Source organism: Scardinius erythrophthalmus (assembly GCF_964197995.2).
Source record: "Scardinius erythrophthalmus genome assembly, chromosome: 3".
Classification (NCBI taxonomy): Eukaryota; Metazoa; Chordata; class Actinopteri; order Cypriniformes; family Leuciscidae; genus Scardinius; species Scardinius erythrophthalmus.
In genome coordinates, this window is record NC_138223.1 from 17,163,371 (window position 1) to 17,185,734 (window position 22,364).

At 37.7% G+C, this 22,364-nt stretch overlaps 1 protein-coding gene across 1 annotated transcript in view; it reads right to left on the reverse strand.

Moving 5' to 3' along the window:
* Positions 1–20,223, reverse strand: part of chrna8 (cholinergic receptor, nicotinic, alpha 8) — a gene marked incomplete at its 5' end in the record, with an annotated part of 97,981 nt that extends 77,758 nt beyond the window's left edge. Inside the window, 2 exons of the mRNA XM_081361042.1 lie at positions 3,427–3,566; positions 20,151–20,223. Of these exons, the coding sequence (XP_081217168.1) occupies positions 3,427–3,566; positions 20,151–20,223 (213 nt within the window). The remainder of the gene's footprint in view (positions 1–3,426; positions 3,567–20,150) is intronic.
* Positions 20,224–22,364: the final 2,141 nt, after the last annotated feature.

Here is a 22,364-nt window from a genome sequence, read left to right on the forward strand (position 1 = left end):
CAGGTGCACACTGTGTGATTTGGCCGTCTGTTTGGCCATCAAATTTTGCCTCCAGCGTTTTTCTTTGTAGCCACCATTTCAATCCCAGGTCTTGCCCATGGACTGGTCAAGATGATATTGCACCCTTGGCCAGATTATGTCCAGAGGGTGCCTTCATCATCATTTCATCATGTTGTTCTCCAAGCCTTCTACCCTCCATTGTTTGAAACTCAGGAGCAGGAGAGGCTTAATAAATTATGTCCAGTTCGGGCTCTTAGGATATATGTCCCATGGTGGCGTGGGCATTGTGATCCAATAGAACAGTGGTTCCCAAACCTGTCCTGGAGTACCCCCAACACTGCATGTTTTCTTTGTCTCCCTAATCAAACACACCTGATTCAACTCATCAGCTCATTATCACCTGAGTTGAATCAGGTGTGTTTGATTAGGGAGACAAAGAAAACATGCAGTGTTGGGGGTACTCCAGGACAGGTTTGGGAACCACTGCAATAGAATAAACGCAATGACGCAGAGTTCACGTTCCCTCGAAAAGGAACATCTCAGGGTTATGTGTAACCCGATTCCCTGAGATGGGAACATGACGCTGCATCACATTGCCATTCTTCAAGTACAACTGCGTGGCTTCTTCAGACAAATGAACCTGGTGATGCGCTTGTGCAGGTGCCTTTTAAAGACTTAGTCATGCTGTATGCAGTGTCACCTGACTCCGTCCGTGGCCAATGACATTGGCACATATTACACGTAATTCAGACACCAGCTCATGCTAAAGGCTTTCCCATAGCATCAATGCAGTGACACAGCATCTTATTCCCATCTTATTTTTTGTTGGCGTATTTTTCCAATTGTTTTCAATGGGAACACCGCGTTTTTAAAACGCCAAGAGCGTAACGAGACACTGAGCATCTTTTTCACACTGAAGCGATGATCGTTTTGTGTTTTTTACCAGTCGCCGAGAGCTGAAGAATGTTCAACTTTGGGTAAAACGCAACGCTCATCACACCGACCAACAGTCACATTCTGCTTGTTCAACGTCAACAGATGACAACAACAAGCATAATAACGGAACAAAATAATTTAAAACAAAATCCAAAGCAAATAATTTATAATCTATCGACATTTTTATATAGAAACAACACAGAAACAAACAATCTGTGAAATTAAATACTAGTAACACTTTTGCGGATATTCCGTATTATAGCAAGCAAATCGTTTCAACTGAAAAAAATGCTATGCTGCCAAACTGCTCTCAAGCGCCCACAGCTAGGCGTTTTCTGCAGAGCGCCTAGCGTTTTCAGCTGGCTAAAAACGCTTTGGTGGACACACAGCCTTATTCATTAATGGAAAAAAGAACTGTGATGTCCGCACACTGAATTAACAGCTTCAAACAACTTTAATTGAACGTTTTGACAGTCAGGTCTTCATCAAGCACCATCAGGTGCGGACATCATGCTTTTTTTCATTATTGTTTTTTTTTGTTGTCCTGCACCTGAGCCCAATTAAGGTGTGTGGGATGTGCACATCTTTTTTTGTACTTTTGATTCTCCACCTTATTCATTGCCCACATATTTATGATATATATATTTATGCAGTCAAGTGCAACAGCTACTGAGCCAAAAAGTTATCTTATTAATGTTTCATGTGGATCTTTTCATGCTCAGGGACTCCCGCTGTGATGAAACATCAACATATGTATCCGTCTGGCATATAAAAAGGAAAAGGAAAAAGGAAATTGTGCCTGTGAGAAAATAAACTTTTCACCTGGATTCACAAAACACAAAACAATAAAGCATAAAATTCGTCTTAACTATTTTTTCCTTCTTATTTGCGGCCAAAAACAAAACAAAAACAAAAAACGTATGGTTATTTGTCTTAAATTGCTAAATTGAAGATATTTAATTAATTTATTGGGTTGTTTCAAATTAATTATTGTAAATTAATATACATATAATACAAATTGCAACTACTATGGTTTACATTATCCATAATGTAAACAATGATCGGTCATAATAATGTGTGTGATTCAATTTTAAATCTACAAAAGCAAGTTAATTAGGGACCTTATTTTTCATTTTTATATTATTTTCTCCTGTGTAATACCTGTTTTGTTCTCTCAAAATTAGAAGAAGAAAAAATTATAACCCTAGTTTTAATATCCTTACAAATATAACAATAGGGATTTTCTTAAATTAAAGGGTTTAGTGTTGTACTGAGTATTGGGACTTGGTTGCCTTCGGAAGTACAAATAAATTATTTAAATTATTAAGATCCTGGTGAAAGGAAAACAACATCTGCTAAGGAGCAGAAAACAAACATTTTCATTAACAGCACAGTTCCCAAGTGAAGTGGTCTACTCGTAAGTCCAAGCGGGTCAAAGAGGGTGCCCTATAAATGGTGTTAATTGTTAGGTTTGTGTGGACTTTGCACTTTGAAGCAAAAAAAAAAAAAAAAAAAAAACTAATCAGAAGGCTATTGATGTGTACAGTAAATGATCAAAATAAAAAAAATCTACTTTTGGACATTTAAGCCACAAATAAAATATATACATTTAATTTCCATTAGATAAACCAAATGACACATGCACACAAATTATGAAATAGATCTAACTTAACATTTCTGGCCATATCTTTTAACCAACTGTTTTAAAGGTGTTTTTTAGTGGATATATAAAGTCAGTTCCTCTCAGGGGTGTAAGTGTAGTTCATCACATTAACTATGGACATGCTTCACAAAAGTTTGATATCCAGATAGTGTCCAAATACAATCAGAAAATGTACTGAGTCTTAGTTTTAAATAAATCTATTGTTTTATAATTCTAACAAACTCCTTTTTTGTTAGATATTTTGCTGCATAATATACTGTCATTTGGAGTCCATGTCCTTTGTAAACACAGAACACAATTACATCATAAATCATCTTTATGTGTGTAGTTCTTTACTGTCCTGGTTCAAAAATGGTATTTGTTGGTAGCTTACATGTGGTGGAACACACATGTGTGTTCCACCACATGTAAGCTACCAACAAATACCATTTTTGAACCAGGACAGATAAGAGTTTGAAACATACTGGTAATAGGTGTGAATATTGTTTATTCAGGGATTTTATAGTAGTTTGTTTTTTTAACAATTGTCATGTGTTTGTTCTTCATAGATACATCCTTTACCCCATTTCAATTCAAGTCTTTTCAAGTCTAAAAAGTCTTACACTTTTTAATTTGATTTTGATGCTGAAACCTAGCACAGTGACCTTCATCGTACTCCATGTACAGTCTTATCAATCAAACTGAAATCAATGGATGCAGTAGTGAAGAGATTGATCCAACTGCAAATCATCACTTAAAACACTAGGAAGCGGAATATGCATGGTGTGATACAAACCAGCCTCATGAAAGAAAAATCACATAAAAGAGAAACAGACGCAGTAACTCACCACGTCTATGATCTGAAGCAGCGTGAGTCCCAGCTCCACCACTATGGGTGAAGAATCATTGAGCACAGGCCTTTCCAGTCTGTTATAGTTGTTCATCAATTCCTTATACAACTTTCGCTGATATTCCCCTTGTAACGACTCTATAGAAAGAAAGAAAGAAAGAAAGAAAGAAAGAAAGAAAGAAAGAAAGAAAGAAAGAAAGAAAGAAAGAAAGAAAGAAAGAAAGAAAGAAAGAAAGAAAGAAAGAAAGAAAGAAAGAAAGAAAGAAAGAAAGAAAGAAAGAAAGAAAGAAAGAAAGAAAGAGTGAATGCACAAGAGATGGTTTGGAGTTCAATTTTTAATTGATCTTTAGATTTGATTTTCACAGGCTCTGATAGGCAACTCAGTAACACAGAGACTAATTGCAGGACATTGCAGTTGTCCTGTAAATAAAAAACACATGGAAGGGACAGTCTGAGAGAAGACTGCAGCAAATCAGCAGTATAAAATGTCCACACTCCTTCCACACTCCTTCACAAAGATGGACTAAAGTCCCCTGATGTGTACAAATGGGATTTGCTCAAATGTAAAAACACGATGAGATGGAGAGATGAAACGGAACATTTCAAGAAACTAATGTATGACATAATATTAGCAGTCCAGGATAATTCAATGTGGATAATTGAATTTTCTTGGAACATCTGTGATGATGTCTATGTTTAGATTCAGTATGGTTACGCTGTTATATAAGCAGAATTTCCTTCATAAATCAAAGGAACCCATTCATATTGTAAGAGGCATCATTCACACTCTCCTGACTCACAATATGAGGAAATTAAAAGGAGCGTATGTTCTGTGGATCTGTGCATGAGATTGTAGCTGTGACAGAGAGAGACTATATGCAGCTCACATAAAATCTGTTTAGCATCACATTTTTAATCAATGCACTGAGTGTTAAACACAACAACCAACAAGAATGCTTTGTCTTTAATCTCTGGGTAGACCTAAAATATCACTGTTGTTAGTAAAAATGTATTCATTTTCTTTATTAATTAAATAGAAACAAATGTGTCTTATTTTGTCCAAAAAGATAATGTTAAATCAGTGTCTTGTTCATTTAAGCAAGTGTATTAAAACGGCTCTTATCAATTAGAAGCCTTTAGTTGTCATAGTTTTTTATTACTTTTTAATGTTGCAATATACGTTTTTTCTTTTTTTTTAAACTGATCCTCTCTAAATGCTGGCCTTAATTATAATACATGTGGCATTTTTGCAAAGTAATGTCAATGTTTACTTAATGTTTAATTTCAATGTGCACAGTAAGTTTATTGCTGACTACTACTATATTTCATCCCAAATGTTATTGGAATTCAAACTGAAAGCTACCTAAAAGTTAAACTTTAAATAAATTAATAAACATCAAATAAGTTTTTTAAATAATCTAGAATTAAATAATTAAATTATGCAGTGAACAAAAAATATCATGACTTGCTGTCACAAAGGTCAGAATGTCAGTAATGAGTGACTAAAGTTCTAATCTTTAAGGAATGTGCTTTTTTAATAAACCAAGTATTTGCATTATCAGTAAATAGCAGCAATAACTGGCTTCTAGCAGGTAAAGAGACTTTTTTTCATAGGTAGACCACTTCTATTTTCTATTCAGGCAGGTTTAGCAGCCACAACTAAATGGGCAGAGAAGTTTAACAGATATTTTTAAGTTTATTAGATATCTCTTACTTTAGGACACAATTTAATTTCATTAAGAGCGCACAAGATCTTAATTACCACTATACCATATACCATTTAAAATTCTTGTGTTCTTTTGTTCTGGTATTTCTAACAGCTGATACTTGCAGGGGGCAGTTGTGACCTAATGGTTAGAGAGACCTTGTAACCCAAAGGTTGTGGGTTCGATTCTCAATAACGACTAAGGTGTCTTTGAGCAAGGCAACCAGAAAGCTCCCCGGGCGCCACAGTGAATGGCTGCCCGCTGCTCTACCTGTGTGTTCACTACTCAAATTCCGAGAACTGGTTACCATACTTGGTCTTCATGTCACTTCAAAGAATGGGGCTTCAATCTCTTGCTTTTTTGTCTGAATCAACCCTTACAGAACAGTGATAGCTACTGGATACATGACATGCCAAGCAACAGGATACAGACTGGGCTTGTAAACGCTCACGCAAAAAAAATCCTAATTTGAAGTTGCTTTGAAAGTTTCTAAAAGATTGTTTCGGCAATAGTGTCACACACACACACACACACACACACACACACACACACACACACACACACACACACACACACACACACACACACACACACACACCAAACACAGCTTGGAGCACTGACAATAAAGAAAGCAACAGAGGGTTTAACACTATGACACTAAAGGATTACAGCCCATGACGAGAATGATTGACACTCTTAACAAGGTCCCTACAGAGAGGAAATGATAGATTCTCTTTTGTTCTCTTACATAATCAGAGTAATCTAAGCCATTTTTTGCACTTGTTATTTCTGCAATTTACTATGATTTCGTCCAACTCTTAGTCTGACAAATATCACTGGAATCTTTCTCTACCATTTAAACTGGTACTTACTATAGGAATAGGATTTGGTTTAAGGCCAGTTGTATATAATTATGCATAATTTATAGTTATTACTATAGTAGCTACATGTAACATTTAACAATGACACTGTAAAATAAAGTGTTACCGAAAATGTATTATAGTTTAAATTTATATTAAATGCAATTAACTGAACTTTAGAGTGCTGTTTCACCGACTTAAGTAGACCCAAAGTACATCTTTAATTGTAATTTCTACCTGTAGGGCGACCGAAGAAGAAAAGTTCCTTAGTGTTGCTTTAAAGCTGCAGTCCGTAGTTTTTCCGCTTTGTCGCCATCTCTGTTTGAAATCTGCAATTGCAGTTATTCGCGGAATTATCAACTTTACGTGGGTTGTGCCTCGGCATGGCAAAGCGCGGATGAATCCAATGTTTTGAGGAGAATGTGCGGCTGTCAGTCACCGCGCCAGTGTGGATACTGTCATTCAGAATCACAGATTCTAATTTTTGGAAGTATAACATAAGAATTTTCACCGGAAAATGTCATCTGAACAAGTAACATCCACTTTTGTTCTGACCAACTAAGGGAAAAAAAGCATTGCAGTAAATCGTGTTGATTAAATCTAACGATCGCTTATCATATCACGACAAACCGTGCAAATTATACTTTGTTCTCAAATTGTTAATGTTAACAACATTAAAAGTGATTACATTTAACGCCCTTCAATGTTTATCCTTGATTTCGCATGGCCCGGTTGCAGTCTCTTTTTTTTTCTGTAGCCACTCCGAAGTCTTTTGCATTTTACAACAGGTGAATCTCCAGTTGTCACTGGTGATTGTCATTTGAACCTTTCTGGATCCACCATCAAACTGATAAGTTTAATTATAATTATATCAAGTGCTGTGAGAAAAGTCTAAATCTCCACCTCCAACATCCTCACGCACAATATAGCCAACTAGCCGAGACACCTTCTTTATGTGTACAGAAGTGACGCAATGATGCAAAGACATGCTCAAATATCCCGCGGAAATCCATCAGTTCCACTGGAATTAAAAACATTATTACAATCTTACCGTTTTGAATCGAGCTAAGGCAAGCAGATAGTTTTGAACACTGGTTGGTTATGTACTTGCTCAAAAATTTATTTTGGATAATTTTTAACCCAGAAAAGTTACGGAGTGCAGCTTTAAAAAAAATCATTTGAAGCATGACAAAATATTATTGAAATATAATGATTTAAAATGTCCTTTGAAGTAAAACAATTTGATATTATTACAAAGTTAACTTTTTAGAAATGTACTTGAGTGTATTCAGAAATAAAGTCATGAAAGTGTACTCACTAAGAGAATGGCCTTTTATTTTATTTCTTTATTATTATCTGCAAGTGCAGTTTTTTTTATATACATTGAAGTACAAGTACACTTATTTTCATAAAGGACATAATATAATGGAATAGCCAAAATATGACTGAGATCACATGAAAACCTGCTAGGATTTGAAATTAACAATCTGCACAGATGGACCACTGGTGATCACCACCATAATGTATGCCAGTTAGAAATGCTGTCCAACTTGATGTAACGTGCCAAAACACTCTTTTAGTGGCAGACATTCCAGTTGCTTTCCAACAACTGCACAAACTAAAAAGCACGACTAAAAGCAAATAAAAACTTACTGGCTTTACATCTCAGAAATCATTGGCTTAGAACAACGTGATGTTTTGTTTGATCTAAAATATTATCTTGTTAACTATGTATGTTCGCATAATATACTTTTTTCTTTTAATCTGTGTGAATAATATGTGAACACTGACAGTAATTTCTAGAATGTATGATTTAAAATTATATTTCTGAAACAATGTTTTTATAAACACTAAAATGGAGGAACAAAGACAGAATCTAGTGAAGCTTAATAATAGATACGCTGGACTTCTTCAACTGTATCCACTTAATTGGCCAGAAAGAAAATGAAAGCAATATTTGCCTTAACATGTAGATTGCTGATCCACATGAGAAGTGAGATTTGTCTGATTTGTCTGCTCTTCTTTCACTCCTCCCCTGACTGCAGCCGTCTACTCTCATTTACACTGAATGTGAGGCATTTGGCATCTCAAATGAGTCTAGTGTTAACACACTGTAGACTTGCTTGTGAAATGTACACATCAGAGCTGAGCAGAGGTGTTCCAGATTACCCTAATTCATCCTAATGGAATAAGTGTTTGGCCCTCAGGCACATATCAGCCTGAGGGCAGATGCAGTATCTGGTGAATGTGATTAAAATGCATATTTAAGACTTGGAGAAAACTGTCTAATGATGGAAACCAAGAAAAATATACTGTGGCTGTTGTGTTTCAGACCAACACTATTCTGGTCACATCTATAGCACATAAGTCTGTAAATCACGTTCGTTAAATTTCATTACTTATTTAAATCCTTTTTCCCACTGGTCAGCACAATCTCATTTAAATGTGCCGTCATTGATTAACCCTCTATTGCCTTGGGGAAACAAACCCATTTTATTAACTTTGTAAGCATTCTTAATAAATCCACCCATCCATCCATTCAATAAAAAAGACAAAAAATAAACTAGTTCCAATAATTTGTCAAGTAGTTTTTAGAATTTTGACATCAACAAATTATTTTAACATAGCTTCCATAATGTGTGCATTAGATGCTAATCATTTTACTAGAAAATTATGAATCTTACATAAAAAACCATTTGGTAAAAAAAGTAGACAAAAGACCATTACTTACAAACACAAATCACAAAGGAGGTGGGTAAATAAATAAGCTGAGAAACAGATGCTGTGAAACACAATGTGGGGCAGAGTGACATTACATATTTAAACAGACTGGAACAAGTATATGTCACTTCAGCTTGCCTGGGAAACAAGTGCTCACTGAACTTTTCCTCACACCTCACTTGAGTGCTAGCATTCGATGCTTAACCCCATAACAACAGTCAAGGAGACTCCAGAGGGAGATGGGTGGCTTTGAGATCAGCAAGCTCACAGAGACTCTGGACCTGACAGTGACGGTGTGATGGGTGATTTTTTTAACTTCATGCAAATGCTGAAACATAATAGCGAGGAGGGCATAATGGAAGCATTGTGACCGCGAGACTGTTCACAAAAGAGAAAGCTGGGCATAAAGTGAAAAGAAATGGAAGAGAAAAAGAGAACTAAGAATAGTGAGAGAGTGTGTTAGTGCAGTGGTCTTGACTGGTTTTGCTTTAGTATTTTACATTGCCCATCAAGTGGTTTGTTACAAAACTAAGTACAAAACTAAACAAAAATGCTGTTAAAAATCTAACTGTATTATTATTTTTATAACAATGTATTAGTATTATTACAACAACAATATATGTAATTATAATGTTTCCTTGTTTAAATGTTTGACTCTGTGATGGCCAGGATTTTTGCCACACATGATTCTTATACATTTATCTTTGCATTGATCAATAAATGAAAATACATTACTAAACTGGATTGTTTTAATATCTTTATTTGTAATTGTACTGAGTCAGTGCACAGGCTTAGTTATTTCATTTGGCTTAAGGTTAAAACATTAAAACAAGTTAAAAATCCTCTTTGGATAAAATGTAATTTTAAAAACAACTAAAATTGTTAAAAAAAAATGTTTAATTAAGATGAAATTATTAGTACCTGGTGTGTTGTGGGAATGGACCAGTACCAGAAGAAGTGTACCAACTTTGACGTATTAGAGGGGACATGTCCTGATCAATGTGACTTTTGTCTTATAGCATTCGGTTTGCATTAACTAAAAGTGTATCCATGGCTCTAAATTTAGTTAAATGTATTGTGTTAATTGCAGGGTTTGTGTTGTTACTGTTGTGAGAGTTTGTATGGTTTTGTTTCCCCCTTTTTTGTTTTAATGGTGCTGGCCACTCCCTATAAATTCAGTGTGTGTCTTGTCAAATGAGTTTCTTGTTATTTATTACACATTTTTGGGTCTTTACCGACCAGTTAAGAACCACTGTATTAGAGGAAAAGAGAAGGATGCAAGTCAGAAAGGACAATATAAGAGAGAGAGAGAGAAAGAAAGAAATGGAAAAAGACAGATGTTGTTTTCTTCTTTCTCTGATTACATCTTCTTCTGGAAAGCACCAGACGCAGATGTTCTTTGCGTGTCTATGAGTGTTTGCTTACTCATAGTCCAGGCCTTTTATGGGGATTTATCTAAGTATGATTATGGCCGCACAAGTTAGATCAAAATCAGAAACGCTGTAAATTCGGCTTAATCTTCTGGTACATTTGTATGTGAAAAATTACCCATTTTATTACTCTTCTTCTCCACTGAGGATAAAGAGCAAATCATTTTACATGGAAGCCTGATCAGGAACAAGATATTCTTTGACTCAAACATCAAATCATCCGGTCTAATAACACATCAGGTTGCACCTCATGCGTTTGGAAAAAAGTGAGTGAAAAAAAGAGAGAGAAAGAGAAAATCCCTGAGGAATAAATGGGTCAGCTCACTCTCTGTAGGATTGTGATATAGTCCAGATTAGTGATGAACGTCTGGCTTTAAAAGCTGAATGACTATCACACCACTCTTTTCCTGATGAAAAATAAGATATAGAGGGGGGACAGGGCTAAACAAAGCACACTTTCCCTATAAATGAATTCACTAATGCCAGTACTGGGCTAAAAGGGGAAGAGTAGAGAGAATAGGGGTGAAGAGAAAAACCCTGGAAAGTGACTAATCCCTTTGTAGAGGCTATCCTATAAGCCTCGGCATAGATGGCATGGTGTTCTCATCCCGACTCTAAACATTAGCTCTCTTTGGGTGGTGTGCTGTCGTGCTGTTGGTAAAGTGGGTGCTCACGGCTACGGTAAGAACCGTGTGTTTCCCGCCATCCACACCTTTTCCTAACTGATTGCTACACCTGTAAATATACCTAACACCCAGTGACGTGTCACACCCAGTGCAACACTCCCGCCAAGTGACTACAATATTAATCTATCCAGAAAAGGTGAATGTATAAATTGCTCCTACACCCCGGCCCCATAATTGTGAATATTTACTTTAATCAGAATTGCCCAAATTACCTATTTTAAACTAAAGGAGTCATTTGTGCAAAGCTAATCTTAGTGAAATCTTCTTCTCTTGAGCTTAGGACATTTGTGGTCAGATCATCTAGGCAGGACCTCAACTGTGACACTACGACTTCCATCAAAAGGCAGATCTTCGTTACTGGCCGTTCCAGCTGACCCGTTTTTGTTGTCAGCTGCACTGAGCGGATGAAGCCTTTCTTGTCAGGGTACGTCTGCGAAGTTTTTCCCATCAGCCAGGACCCTCGTGGAGCAACAGGATCCATTATGACCACAATGTCTCCAACGGAAAAGCTTCTTTTTGGTCTCATCCACTTCTGTCTCTCCTGGAGTAGCAGTAAGTATTCACTCACCCAGCGTTTCCAAAAGAGATCAGATAGGAACTGCACCTGCCTCCATCTTCTCTTCAGGTACAGGTCATCCTTACAAAAGAGCCCAGGAGGGAGGTGTAGCTTTGACTTTAAGAGCAGGATGTGGTTGGGTGTAAGTGCTTCGAGGTCATTTGTATCATCAGAGGCCTTTGTGATGGGACGACTATTGAGAATAGCTTCGACTTCACAAAGAATGGTATGAAAACCTTCATCATCCAGTGTTTGGAGTCTGAGCGTGGAAGAGAGGACCCTTTTTCGCAAGACAAATAAGACGCTCCCAGAACCCAATATGGTGAGACCCGGCTGGAGGGTTAAAGGACCATGTCAGACCACTCTGCAGTAAGGCATGCTGAATCTAACTCAGCAATGGCTTCCCTTAACTCCCGCTCAGCTCCTATGAAGTTGGTGCCGTTGTCTGATGTCAAGTGAATGAAACGGTGAATGGCATTTATACATGAGTCAGTGTCTAAAGCATAAGCAACTTCGAGATTAACTGCCCTACTCGCCATGCAAGTAAAGAGGACGCAGTAGCTCTTTGCTCTACCCCAACCTTTCTTCACCTCCACTGGCCCAAAGTAGTTGACGCCCACATTTGTAAAAGCAAGTCTGGCACAATTCTCTCTACTGGTAGGTCGGCCATTTTCAGTTCCCCTATCTTTCCTTGGAGGCGGCGACAAACTACACACTTAGAGATGACCTTCCTGCAAGCAGAATTGTCACGAGTAATCCAATATTGCTTCCTAAAAAAGAGAGCATGTGATTTCTACCTGCGTGACCCAGCTGTTGATGGATATACTTCAAGTCGAGTTTGGACACATGTTGCTCTATGGAAAGAATGACAGGATGTTTTTCAACTTCAGGCATAGCAGCCCTACTAAGCCTTCCTCCGACCCGCAGCAATCCGTCCTCCAACACTGGGTCCAGCTTGTAGAGGTCGCTGTTACATTTGACTGATCCTCCATCTTTCAAAACAGCAATCTCATCAAAAAACATCTCTTGCTGGAAAAAGCAGATGATGGCACCTTCTGCCCTCTCAAGGTCACCTGTTGTCAGTGACTGTCCACGAAGTGCCAATTTTTCCCTTTGCATCTCGACATAAAGATAGTCATTTCTTCGACCTCCACTATCATGGCCAATACTTTCATACGCTTCAAGAACCTTTCTCCTTTGGGACAAGGTTAGAAGCACGTCTCTGAGTCTGAGCATCCAAGCATCAGCGTGAGTGTTCCTGAGCGGGCCACTCAGGGATGGAGGAAGAAGCTCAATTCTGGTCCCTTCAGCCACCGCTTGCATGCAAGGAATTCTTCAGCACTTAGACCCCTGGATGCCTAGGCTGCTGGATTCAGTCTTGTGCCAATGTGTCTCCACTGTACAACATCCGTTTCATTTCTGATTACAGCCACCCTATTGGCCACAAACGTATGAAACCTCCTGGTCTCATTTCCAATATACTTTAAAACAGTTGTGCTGTCTGTCCAGAATACTGATGGGTGTAAATCCAGCTGCAACTCCCTCTTCAGCATCTTGTCCACCCGGACAGCCAGGACAGCAGCAGTCAGCTCAAGACGAGGAATTGTTGTTTGCTTTAAAGGAGCAACCCTGGCCTTGTCCAAGATAAAAGCAACACTGACATGGTTTCTCTCATTCTCCATCCTGAGATAAGATGCAGTTCTGTAGCCATACTCACTGGCATCGGAGTAGTGATGCAACTGCAGGTGAGTAGGTGTTCCAAAGTCTTTTGGCTTGATGCACCGGTCCACTGTGAGCTCAGTGATATGTTGGAGATTAGCCATTTGGACCACTGCTCTGAGGAAACACGAGGTATGTTGGCATCCCAGCCGATGTTAAGCCTGCACATCTCCTGCAGCATCCTTTTTAACAGGCAAAGTAAATGGTGCAAGAAAACCCAAAGGGTCATAGATGGACGACACCACAGACAATACGTCTTGTATGTGGGCGCTCTTCTATGGCTATCCTAAAGGTCAGAACGTCTGCATCTATGCACCAATAAAGACCAAGAGCTGTTTCGACAGGACTTGCCTTTTGATCCAGGTTAAGCCCCCCGGTGGTCATGGAGCGCTGTGGCTAAGGAATACTAGCCAAGACTTCACTGCTGTTACTTGTCCACTTCAACAGGCGGAATCCACCCTTCGCACAGGCTTCAGTCAATTCATGCACCATTTTTATGGCTTTCATATGGCCTATGATGACACAGATTTTAAGGGGAGACACCCAGGTGAATAGGGGAAAAAAAAATAACTAATAGATATCAGCATGAAACTTCCCCAGTTGATTACTGACATTAAGACAAATATCTTTTATATTACAAGTTTTTAGAATATTTATGTTTAAATATGCAAATTAGGTATTATCTCATTAAAAATGCGCTAATCTACATATATTTCCAGAAGAAAAATCTGAACATTGGATAAAGCCAGATTCAAAATTCTTGTTTCATTTAGTTGACATATTATAGTCAAAGGTTTTTACAGAGGGGATTTTGAATATCTCTTTTTATCACTCCATTAATCAGAAAAGACTGTCAACAGCCAACAAAAATTTAGTTTCGCCCCGTTTTTAGGTATAAATGTTGTATAAATCAGAATCTGAACGATATATGAACAAACCCCTCTGTAAAAACCTTAAGAATATAGATAGGAATACAACTGGAAAGTTTGCATCAAAACTTATGTACATATAACATAGCATTTATGGCCTTCAACTGAACAGAACCCCAGTGAAAAACAGTCAAAAACACACTCTGGAAATATCAGAGCACGTCACGTGATGCATCTGAACGAATCACGTTGTCAGAAATTGACATCAGCCAATGAGATTTTGCTTTTAGAGTTAAATGCCCCATTGTACTTTCACGATTGGTTGCTGATAAAAAGGAAATGACCATATTTGGATCCGACAGCATTGTACAGGAGAGAGAGAGAGCTTTCCAACGTTATATGTGATGACAGTGTGCAGACAGAGATCGCAGAGCAGCGGGATGATTTAGAAAGCCAACTTTTGTTGAATTTAGGAGAAATCTACAGACGCAAATAGACAAAGTGTAGTAAAATAGAGACCTAAATGTGTATTGTCGGAAAGAAGACATGTTATTGAAGACAAATAGTCCAAAATCTAAAAATTGACCAGTGAAAAAAAAAAACGATGTTTTTGCCTGCCGTGTCTCCCCTTAAACAATCATCCATGAAGAAATTTTGGAGTATTGTGTTCAGAACACTAGGTTCAAAGTTGTCTTTGTAGTCTTGTACAATTCTCCGCAGTGCATAATTTGCACAACTGGGTGAAGACACAGCCCCAAAGAGGTGAACTTTCATCCTGTATTGCATGAAAGCTTGTCTTGTATCACCATCAGGATACCACAAGAAGCGTAAAAAGTCTGTGTGCTCCGGAGACACCCTCACCTGATGGAACATGGCTTGGATGTTTGCCATCAGCACTACACATTCCTGTCTAAACCTGGTAAGTACGCCAAGTAAGGTGCTTGTGAGGTAAGGCCCCTGTAACAGCTGTGAATTCATTGAAATGCCTTTGAACACAGCAGCACAGTCAAAAACAACTCTAAGGGTTTTCTTTTTCAGATGGTATACCCCATGATGGGGAATATACCACACCTTGCCATCAGCTCACTTCAACTGCTGATGCATAACCCTTTTCAATGACTTCAGAGAGGAAAGCTGTATACTCTTGATGATAATCTTTATTCCTCTTGAACTTCCCATGAAGAATTAAGAGACACTGCTCTGCGATGCTGCGATTATTTGGCAAGAAGACATCTTCAGCCTTAAAAGGCAAGTCAAAGCAGTAGTGTCCTTCATCAAGCTGAATTGAAGACTCTATTATTTGCATGAACTTTTGATCCTCTCTGGAAAGGCACACATCCTCTGATTTTTCATTAAAATCTTGATTGTTTTGGGCAACCAATAAGTCTTGTAGCTTGGCGACTGAGATCCTTTTGGCAGTGACAGCAGGATGACTCATCTTGCCTTTGCGCGGCTCACCACCTCTCAGCGGACCATTCACGACCCACCCCAGTAGAGTCCTAACAGCATATGGTCCTTTGCCTTGGCTATTTATTATTTCCCATGGTTCCATGAGCTTCGGTGCATTGGTGTCTCTCAGCAACTCCACCTCTGCCTCAAAACTGGGAACCCTAATGCCTTTAAGGTATTTCCATCCCTCTAGGTCCTGTTGAGTGAGAATGTTATTTCTGCTCACAGGCATGGTCCTCTGAGTATAGACTTCCAGGAAGTTTTCTTCATTCAAGCCAGAAACCTCGAGACCACTAAGCAAGAATGGTCTACAGACCTCTCTTGGCCAAGAGTACGAAGAAGAATGCTAGTTCGGATTCCTGAAAGATTAAGTTTTCTCATGAGATGTTTGGCAAAGAAAGAAGCTGAACTCCCAGGGTCTAGAAAGGCATAGGTGTTCACAATGGTGCTCCCGGACTTGGCCTTCACCTGTACAGGCACAATAGAGAGAACACATTCATCACTTCCGGCCCCAGTATGGCCACATGTCTCCAATGACACGAATACATTATTGACTGACACTTCCTGTATTTTAGATTCAGTGTGTAGGACAGTTGGATGTTTGTGTTTACATATATATATATATATATATATATATATATATATATATATATATATATATATATATATATATATATATATATATATTGTATAAATATGTTGTTATGATGTTAAATATTTGCTATTTTAAATGGTTGTTTATACTAAGTACTCGACTATAAGTACTCGCTAATACTAAGATTGACTATTTTTGACTGTCAAAATGCGAGTTGTGAGTTGTTCAAAATCTTTCTTTTTAGTAAACTCTGTGTACACAAACAATGTTCTCAATGCTCGAGTTCATGTGTAGAGCCCCTGGTTATACTTCGAGCAAAGACCTTTTCTATGCTAACTGACTGCAGCAGTGCTTTTTTCTATATGCAGCATTATACCTTTAAAAATGATTAAGATGATGATGATGCATGTGGTCTTCAAGGTAGACCTTAATGGCTCATGTTAGTCCTCTCTTTTTCTCACTCTTCTAGGTGCCAATTGCTGCCTGCATTAAGTGATGATTGCATACCGAAAAGTCACTAGATGTGCACAAAGAGGTACAAAATGCTTTTGCCAAATATTTTCCATCAATATGCCACTATAGTGGAATGTCAAAAATAATCTATATTAGGAGAAATGTCTTAAATAATTGCATCTAGGGCTGCTCTATTATGGCAAAAATCATAATCATGATGCGAATGTGCGAATGTATCCTCACACACCTAGACTTTTGTTTGTTTGAATAAAGTCTGGTCAACAATCCAATGTATTTTGCAGAAAAAACTGTTTGCTTACAAGTCTTCTGTAAGACTTGATCATTAGATATATTGGTGCGGGATTCGAACCAAACTTAGATTCCTGCTTATTAGTTTCAGACCAGTCTTTAAAGATTTACATGAACATGATTGAGGAGCCCTAGTAAATGCAGTTGTGCTCAAGGATACTTTGTACTGTAAACAGCAGGTGTGTGAACTACTGTATATAGCTAAAAACATGAAATGATGTTTTATTAACAAAGTTTGGGAGGAACACGTTCAAATTATCTATCCAGTCATCACATAATTCCAATAATCATGCCATCCCAATCATCACGTCATCCCAATCATCAGGTCATTCCAAACAGCTGTCAACAATCAGTAATCAACATGTCTACCCAATCAGCATGAGTGGAGGCCTATATATACGCCATCGCCTGGTTACTTTCCTAACCAGAAATACAGGAGGAGTACTCTGGGTTCGGGACAAAATACTGAGCTCGGAGCCCTCTCCTCTGACAGCACGCCAAATATGTATACTACTTTACTCCATCTGATTATTTGTAAGTGTAAAATAACAGGTTTAGATCGTTTTCCAGTAATTTCTATAAATATAAATCTTAATTCCATGTCATATGCTCTTATTGTAAGCCCGCACTCAATTGGCCCAATGGAGGCATCCGGCCAGCAGGGAAGGTCTCTGCGTGTGACTGTCTTTTCTCGTGGCAAAGTATTTTTGATTCAATTAAATACATTTTCTTATAAGTATTTTCTCGTTATTTCATCTGACTCCATAAATGAAAAACATCTGCTAACAATGGGAATTTACATTCAGAGTTGACACCTTTTGGGAGTAGGAGACCATTTGTCTAGAGACCCACCCTCCTCTGTGAACTCTTAAAAAACCTTATTACCTTTTGTTTTACTTCTTTGGGAATGAGACCTTTGTACCAGTTGCACTGAGACATTTCACAAGCATCATTTCACAAGTAATACTGTATGATAATTATTCACATTATAGATTCTTGGGTGAATTTTGGTGATCTCAGCATGAGGGATGGGGGAAGAGGGGAAGAAATGTAGATTGGGATTGCTTAAGTGAGACTTGAATGATGGTGCTAGTTTCACAAGAGAGAGTTCAAATGTTAATTTCCAGAAAGGTCCTTTGTCCTCTCAGGGAGTGGTCTTTCCTCAAGTAGACTGCCTGGCATTTATCTAATTTCTCAAGTCTTACATTAGAAAAAAGGTTTTTAAATAGAACCATAGGGTTCTCGGCTCAATTTTAAGGAACTATTTATGGCAAAATGTTCTTTATAAGGAGAAATGTCTTAATTAATTGCATGATGACTCATAGAACTCATAGTTCTATGATGACTCATGATGACTCATATGATTCATAGTTTAGGTTCATCAAAGAACCTTTTAGTGAACTGTTTTAAAAGCAGTGGTTCTCAAATTTTTTTGGATCAGAGCCAATCACTGCGTCTATGTTCCAACATCTATTGGAAGAGCTTTCCAGACGTGTGGAAGCAAAGGGAAGGATTAATGCATTTTTGACATGATTTTGAAAGTAAATATTGATACAATCAGTGGGGTACGTTACTGACATTATGATGAGGCCTGGCTCACTCAGACCAGCCATTTCCACTACATTAACATGATACTGATGCAAAACATATGACTGCCATCTCTCTTTAATGTTGACCATTTTCATCTCACAGCCAAATAGTGTAAGCTGCTGGTATATGGGATTTTAAGGTCATGGTATAAATTATAACCCTCCATGACAGCTGGGAGAGTGGTATGAATATTGTCCGAATGTTGGTTAAAATTACATTTCTGCCAATATAAGGAAAATACCAATGCCGTTAACAACAAAACAGTAATTTGTATATTCCTGCTTTTAAATGCATTGGTTCTCACATATGCGCGTTTCACAGTGTCACAGAAAAAAGAAAAAAAGAAAAGAAAAAAGGCATACAGATTTGACATGTGGGTATGGACAACACACTCTCATGGAAATTTCTAATTTTTTTAATGTTTTGGTGAATTGGTGGTTAATTTGTGTCAAATTGTACAATCTCATGTATGTTTTCTGCTTATGACCTATACGTTAGGTTTAGGGTCGGGTCACACAACATTGCCCACAATTGTATTATTAAAGAATAGACATGAGTGGTCCAGGAATCCAGGGGCCCTTGTCTGCAAATGTTTTACCTTTTAAAGAAATCTGCAGTCAGCATTATAATATTACCATAATTGGCACAGAGCTGACCAGAGTCATAAATTGAAGTCATTTTTACTTAAAGCATTGGGTGAGAGTGACCTCTGTAAATAGTTTTAGGGCAATCCCAGACCTTAAATGGTTATAAGTAAAACCCACGCACATACTGAATGTCCAGACAAAATCAGTCTAAAAGTTTTAATCATGCTTTGGCTTCAAGGGAAATAAAAGGACACCAAGGGACCTCTTTCATGTCTCAGGAACAGAATGTGTTGCTTATCCAAAAAGTCATCATGACACAAAGTTCAGGCCTGCATGTTTTTAGACAGGTTACTATTTAGAGGAACAGTTCTAATGCTAATGTGTGAGAGAGGTGGATTATACAAAGTTTCATTCCTAAAATGTGTTTGGCTGAGTGGTGTTCCAAAAGTGCTGATATACAGTCCATCGGACATTTCACTGTTTATATCAGTCAAAGGTTGATGCTTTGGTTTCTTTTGGAACAAATTTCTGTGTCAGCAAAGGATATATACATACCAACTCAACAATTTTTGTCTGAAACGTGAGTTAATCAATATTAAATGCCACCCAGGCATAATTTCACTCGTGCATAAAAGATTTATTGAGTAAGGCGTTAATTGAAAGTATCAAAAGGAAGTCAAGCATAGAGACATACACTTGATGCGCGCGCATATACTCATGCACTGAGCTAACCTATAATAGCCTACCTTGAAATTATAGGTTAAAAATCCTTTATGTCCTTGCTACATGGTTGCTTGCGTCTCACATCGGTGTATTGGCGAGCAGATCTAAGGATGTTTAACTATATTTTTGTCAGTAGGCTATTCATGCTTCAGTGCGATCATGCCAGATGTTACGGGGTATTCGAGGTGCTGCAAGGCAAATCGCACACTGACACTCAATCAGTACATAAAAACAAACACAAATGCTCATATTTGTATACAGTGAAATGATTCATCCTAGCTTTAATTCAGTGAGTCTAAGTAATTATTTTGTCATACTTTACTATTCAGGCTAAGTTACACTTTAAAACAAATAAAAACAACTCATCTAGATACGATGCACCTTCGCGGAGTTCACTTTTACTATTACAAATCAATCAAGTAAATTGTGTTACGCAAATTACTTAAGTTAGAAAAACAGCAGCACCAACCTTTAATACAAAATGACGTCCATATAAAAATTCCAAGGTGAAGAATTCCAAAATGTCTTTGATTCTGCATCATTCCTTTAATTGGAAGTTGTCCTCATTCACACAAGCCGACGAAACTTTAGTCTGTCAGCATCCGAGCTGTGTGCTTAGGTGGAACACTTGCGCGCGCCCTCCTCTCTCTCTCTCTCTCTCTCTCTCTCTCTCTCTCTCTCTCTCTCTCTCTCTCTCTCTCTCTCTCTCTCTCTCTCTCTCTCTCTCTCTTTCTCTTTCTCTTTCTCTCTCTCGCTCCCTTTGCTTTTAATTTCTCAAACACACTCACTGACCGCAATGCAAGATCAGTGTGTCTATAATCGGCATGTTATCCTTATAAACTGTGAACCATAAACTGTTTTTTTTCTTCTTTGGTTAATCAATCTCAGCCAAGTCTAATCACTATGCATTACAATATAAACAGTTTGCACGATTGCGCGCGCTCCTACATTATGCGTAAAGACGCCATCTGGACACGCGCTATCCGCAGAAATCATTTCACTCTATCGCTTGCTGTGGTTAATATGCTGCAAGCACGATATGATGCTTGTGAAATCTGCATTTAAAGTATTGAATCCGAGGGGAGATTTAAACGCCTCTTATTGGGCAATGTTTTTAATGGATCATTATTTGGTTCAGTAAGGATTTATAAATATGAGTTTGCGCATCATCAGATGTTTGTGATCGGTGCACTAAATCTGAGTAGGTATTACATTCCTCTCGTTAATTTATTTTAGAGGTTAAAGACGTTACCTAATAATCGGAAGGTCGATGTTTTCTGTGATTTAATTCATGATTCCTGTCACTATTGTGCCATATGAGCAAAGCACTTAAGCCATATTGTTCCCGAGGGAATGTCCCTGAAGTCAAATGTGTGTCTGCTGCAGTTAGGATAGCGCAGACCGGGGTTACTTTTCACACTTTCTACTTCAGTGAATATTTTTCAGGGTACAGGTTCATTTTTTTTTTTTTTAAGTATTGACAGTATTGACAACAAAAAGCTTTTTAATATTTTCAATTCAAATCAATCATTTATCACATTTATTTGTATAGCACTTTTCACAATACAAATTGTTTCAAAGCAGCTTTACAGAAAATTCATGTGTCTACATTACAATTTAGTGTCTATCAGAGAATGTATCCAAGTAATGTATTTCAGAAATGTACAAATCACACAGTTAGCTAACAATTCATAGTTAGCCTATCTACAAATCATACAGTTAGCTAACATCATGTATTATTTAATAACAAATAATAATTAGTAGTTACATTTATAGCCTATAGCGCTTTTCTCGGCACTCAAAGCACTTTACATGGAAGGGGGAATCTCTTCAACCACCACCAATGTGCAGCATCCACCTGGATTTAGGCAGAAACAATGAGCTCATAGAAGTAATTATTACAAGTTATAGATATATCTATAGATTTATCTTTATATATATATACAGTATATGTTATAGACAAGATATATAGAAATTTAGCATTGGTGAGTGTTAATTCAGAGTTGGCGTCATCTGAAGTCCTCACAGGAGTTGGAGTCGTCTCTTCACAGGTGTTGGGGCATCTGAAGCCTTTGTAAGAGGCTGGATCCAAACTGGAGCTGACATAGTCTTTGGGTAGCTTGGGCTGGGCATCTCAAGATAAAATAGAAAAGCAAATGGAATGTAATTAGCGTAGCTGCTGTTCCTAACATTTCAAGCAACAATAATCATGTGCATTTCATCTCATATAACTTATATCATATAACATATAACAATCCAGCGTCTTTAATCTAGATTTAAATTGGGATAGTGTCTCTGAACCCCGAACATCATCAGGAAGGCTATTCCAGAGTTTAGAAACCAAATACAAAAATGCTTTCCCTTCTTTAGTGGACTTAGACTAAAAGTCCAGAGGTTTGTGACCTTAAAGAGGGTGATGGATTGTAGGGCGATCGAAGATCAATTAAATACACAGTTTGGACCTTTTAATTATATAAAATTATGAGAAATAAAACAAGATTTTGACTCTGATATCAGTTACACATTTATAGCAAAATAAGTTTATCTTATTTCTACTTTCATACTGTGATTAAAGTGCCAATGTGATTTCATTGTGTTCAATTGTTTAGCCAACTGCTATTTTAAAACAGATGATAATTTCATTTAAAACCTTGTATCTACTCTCTGTCAACGAATGAAATGC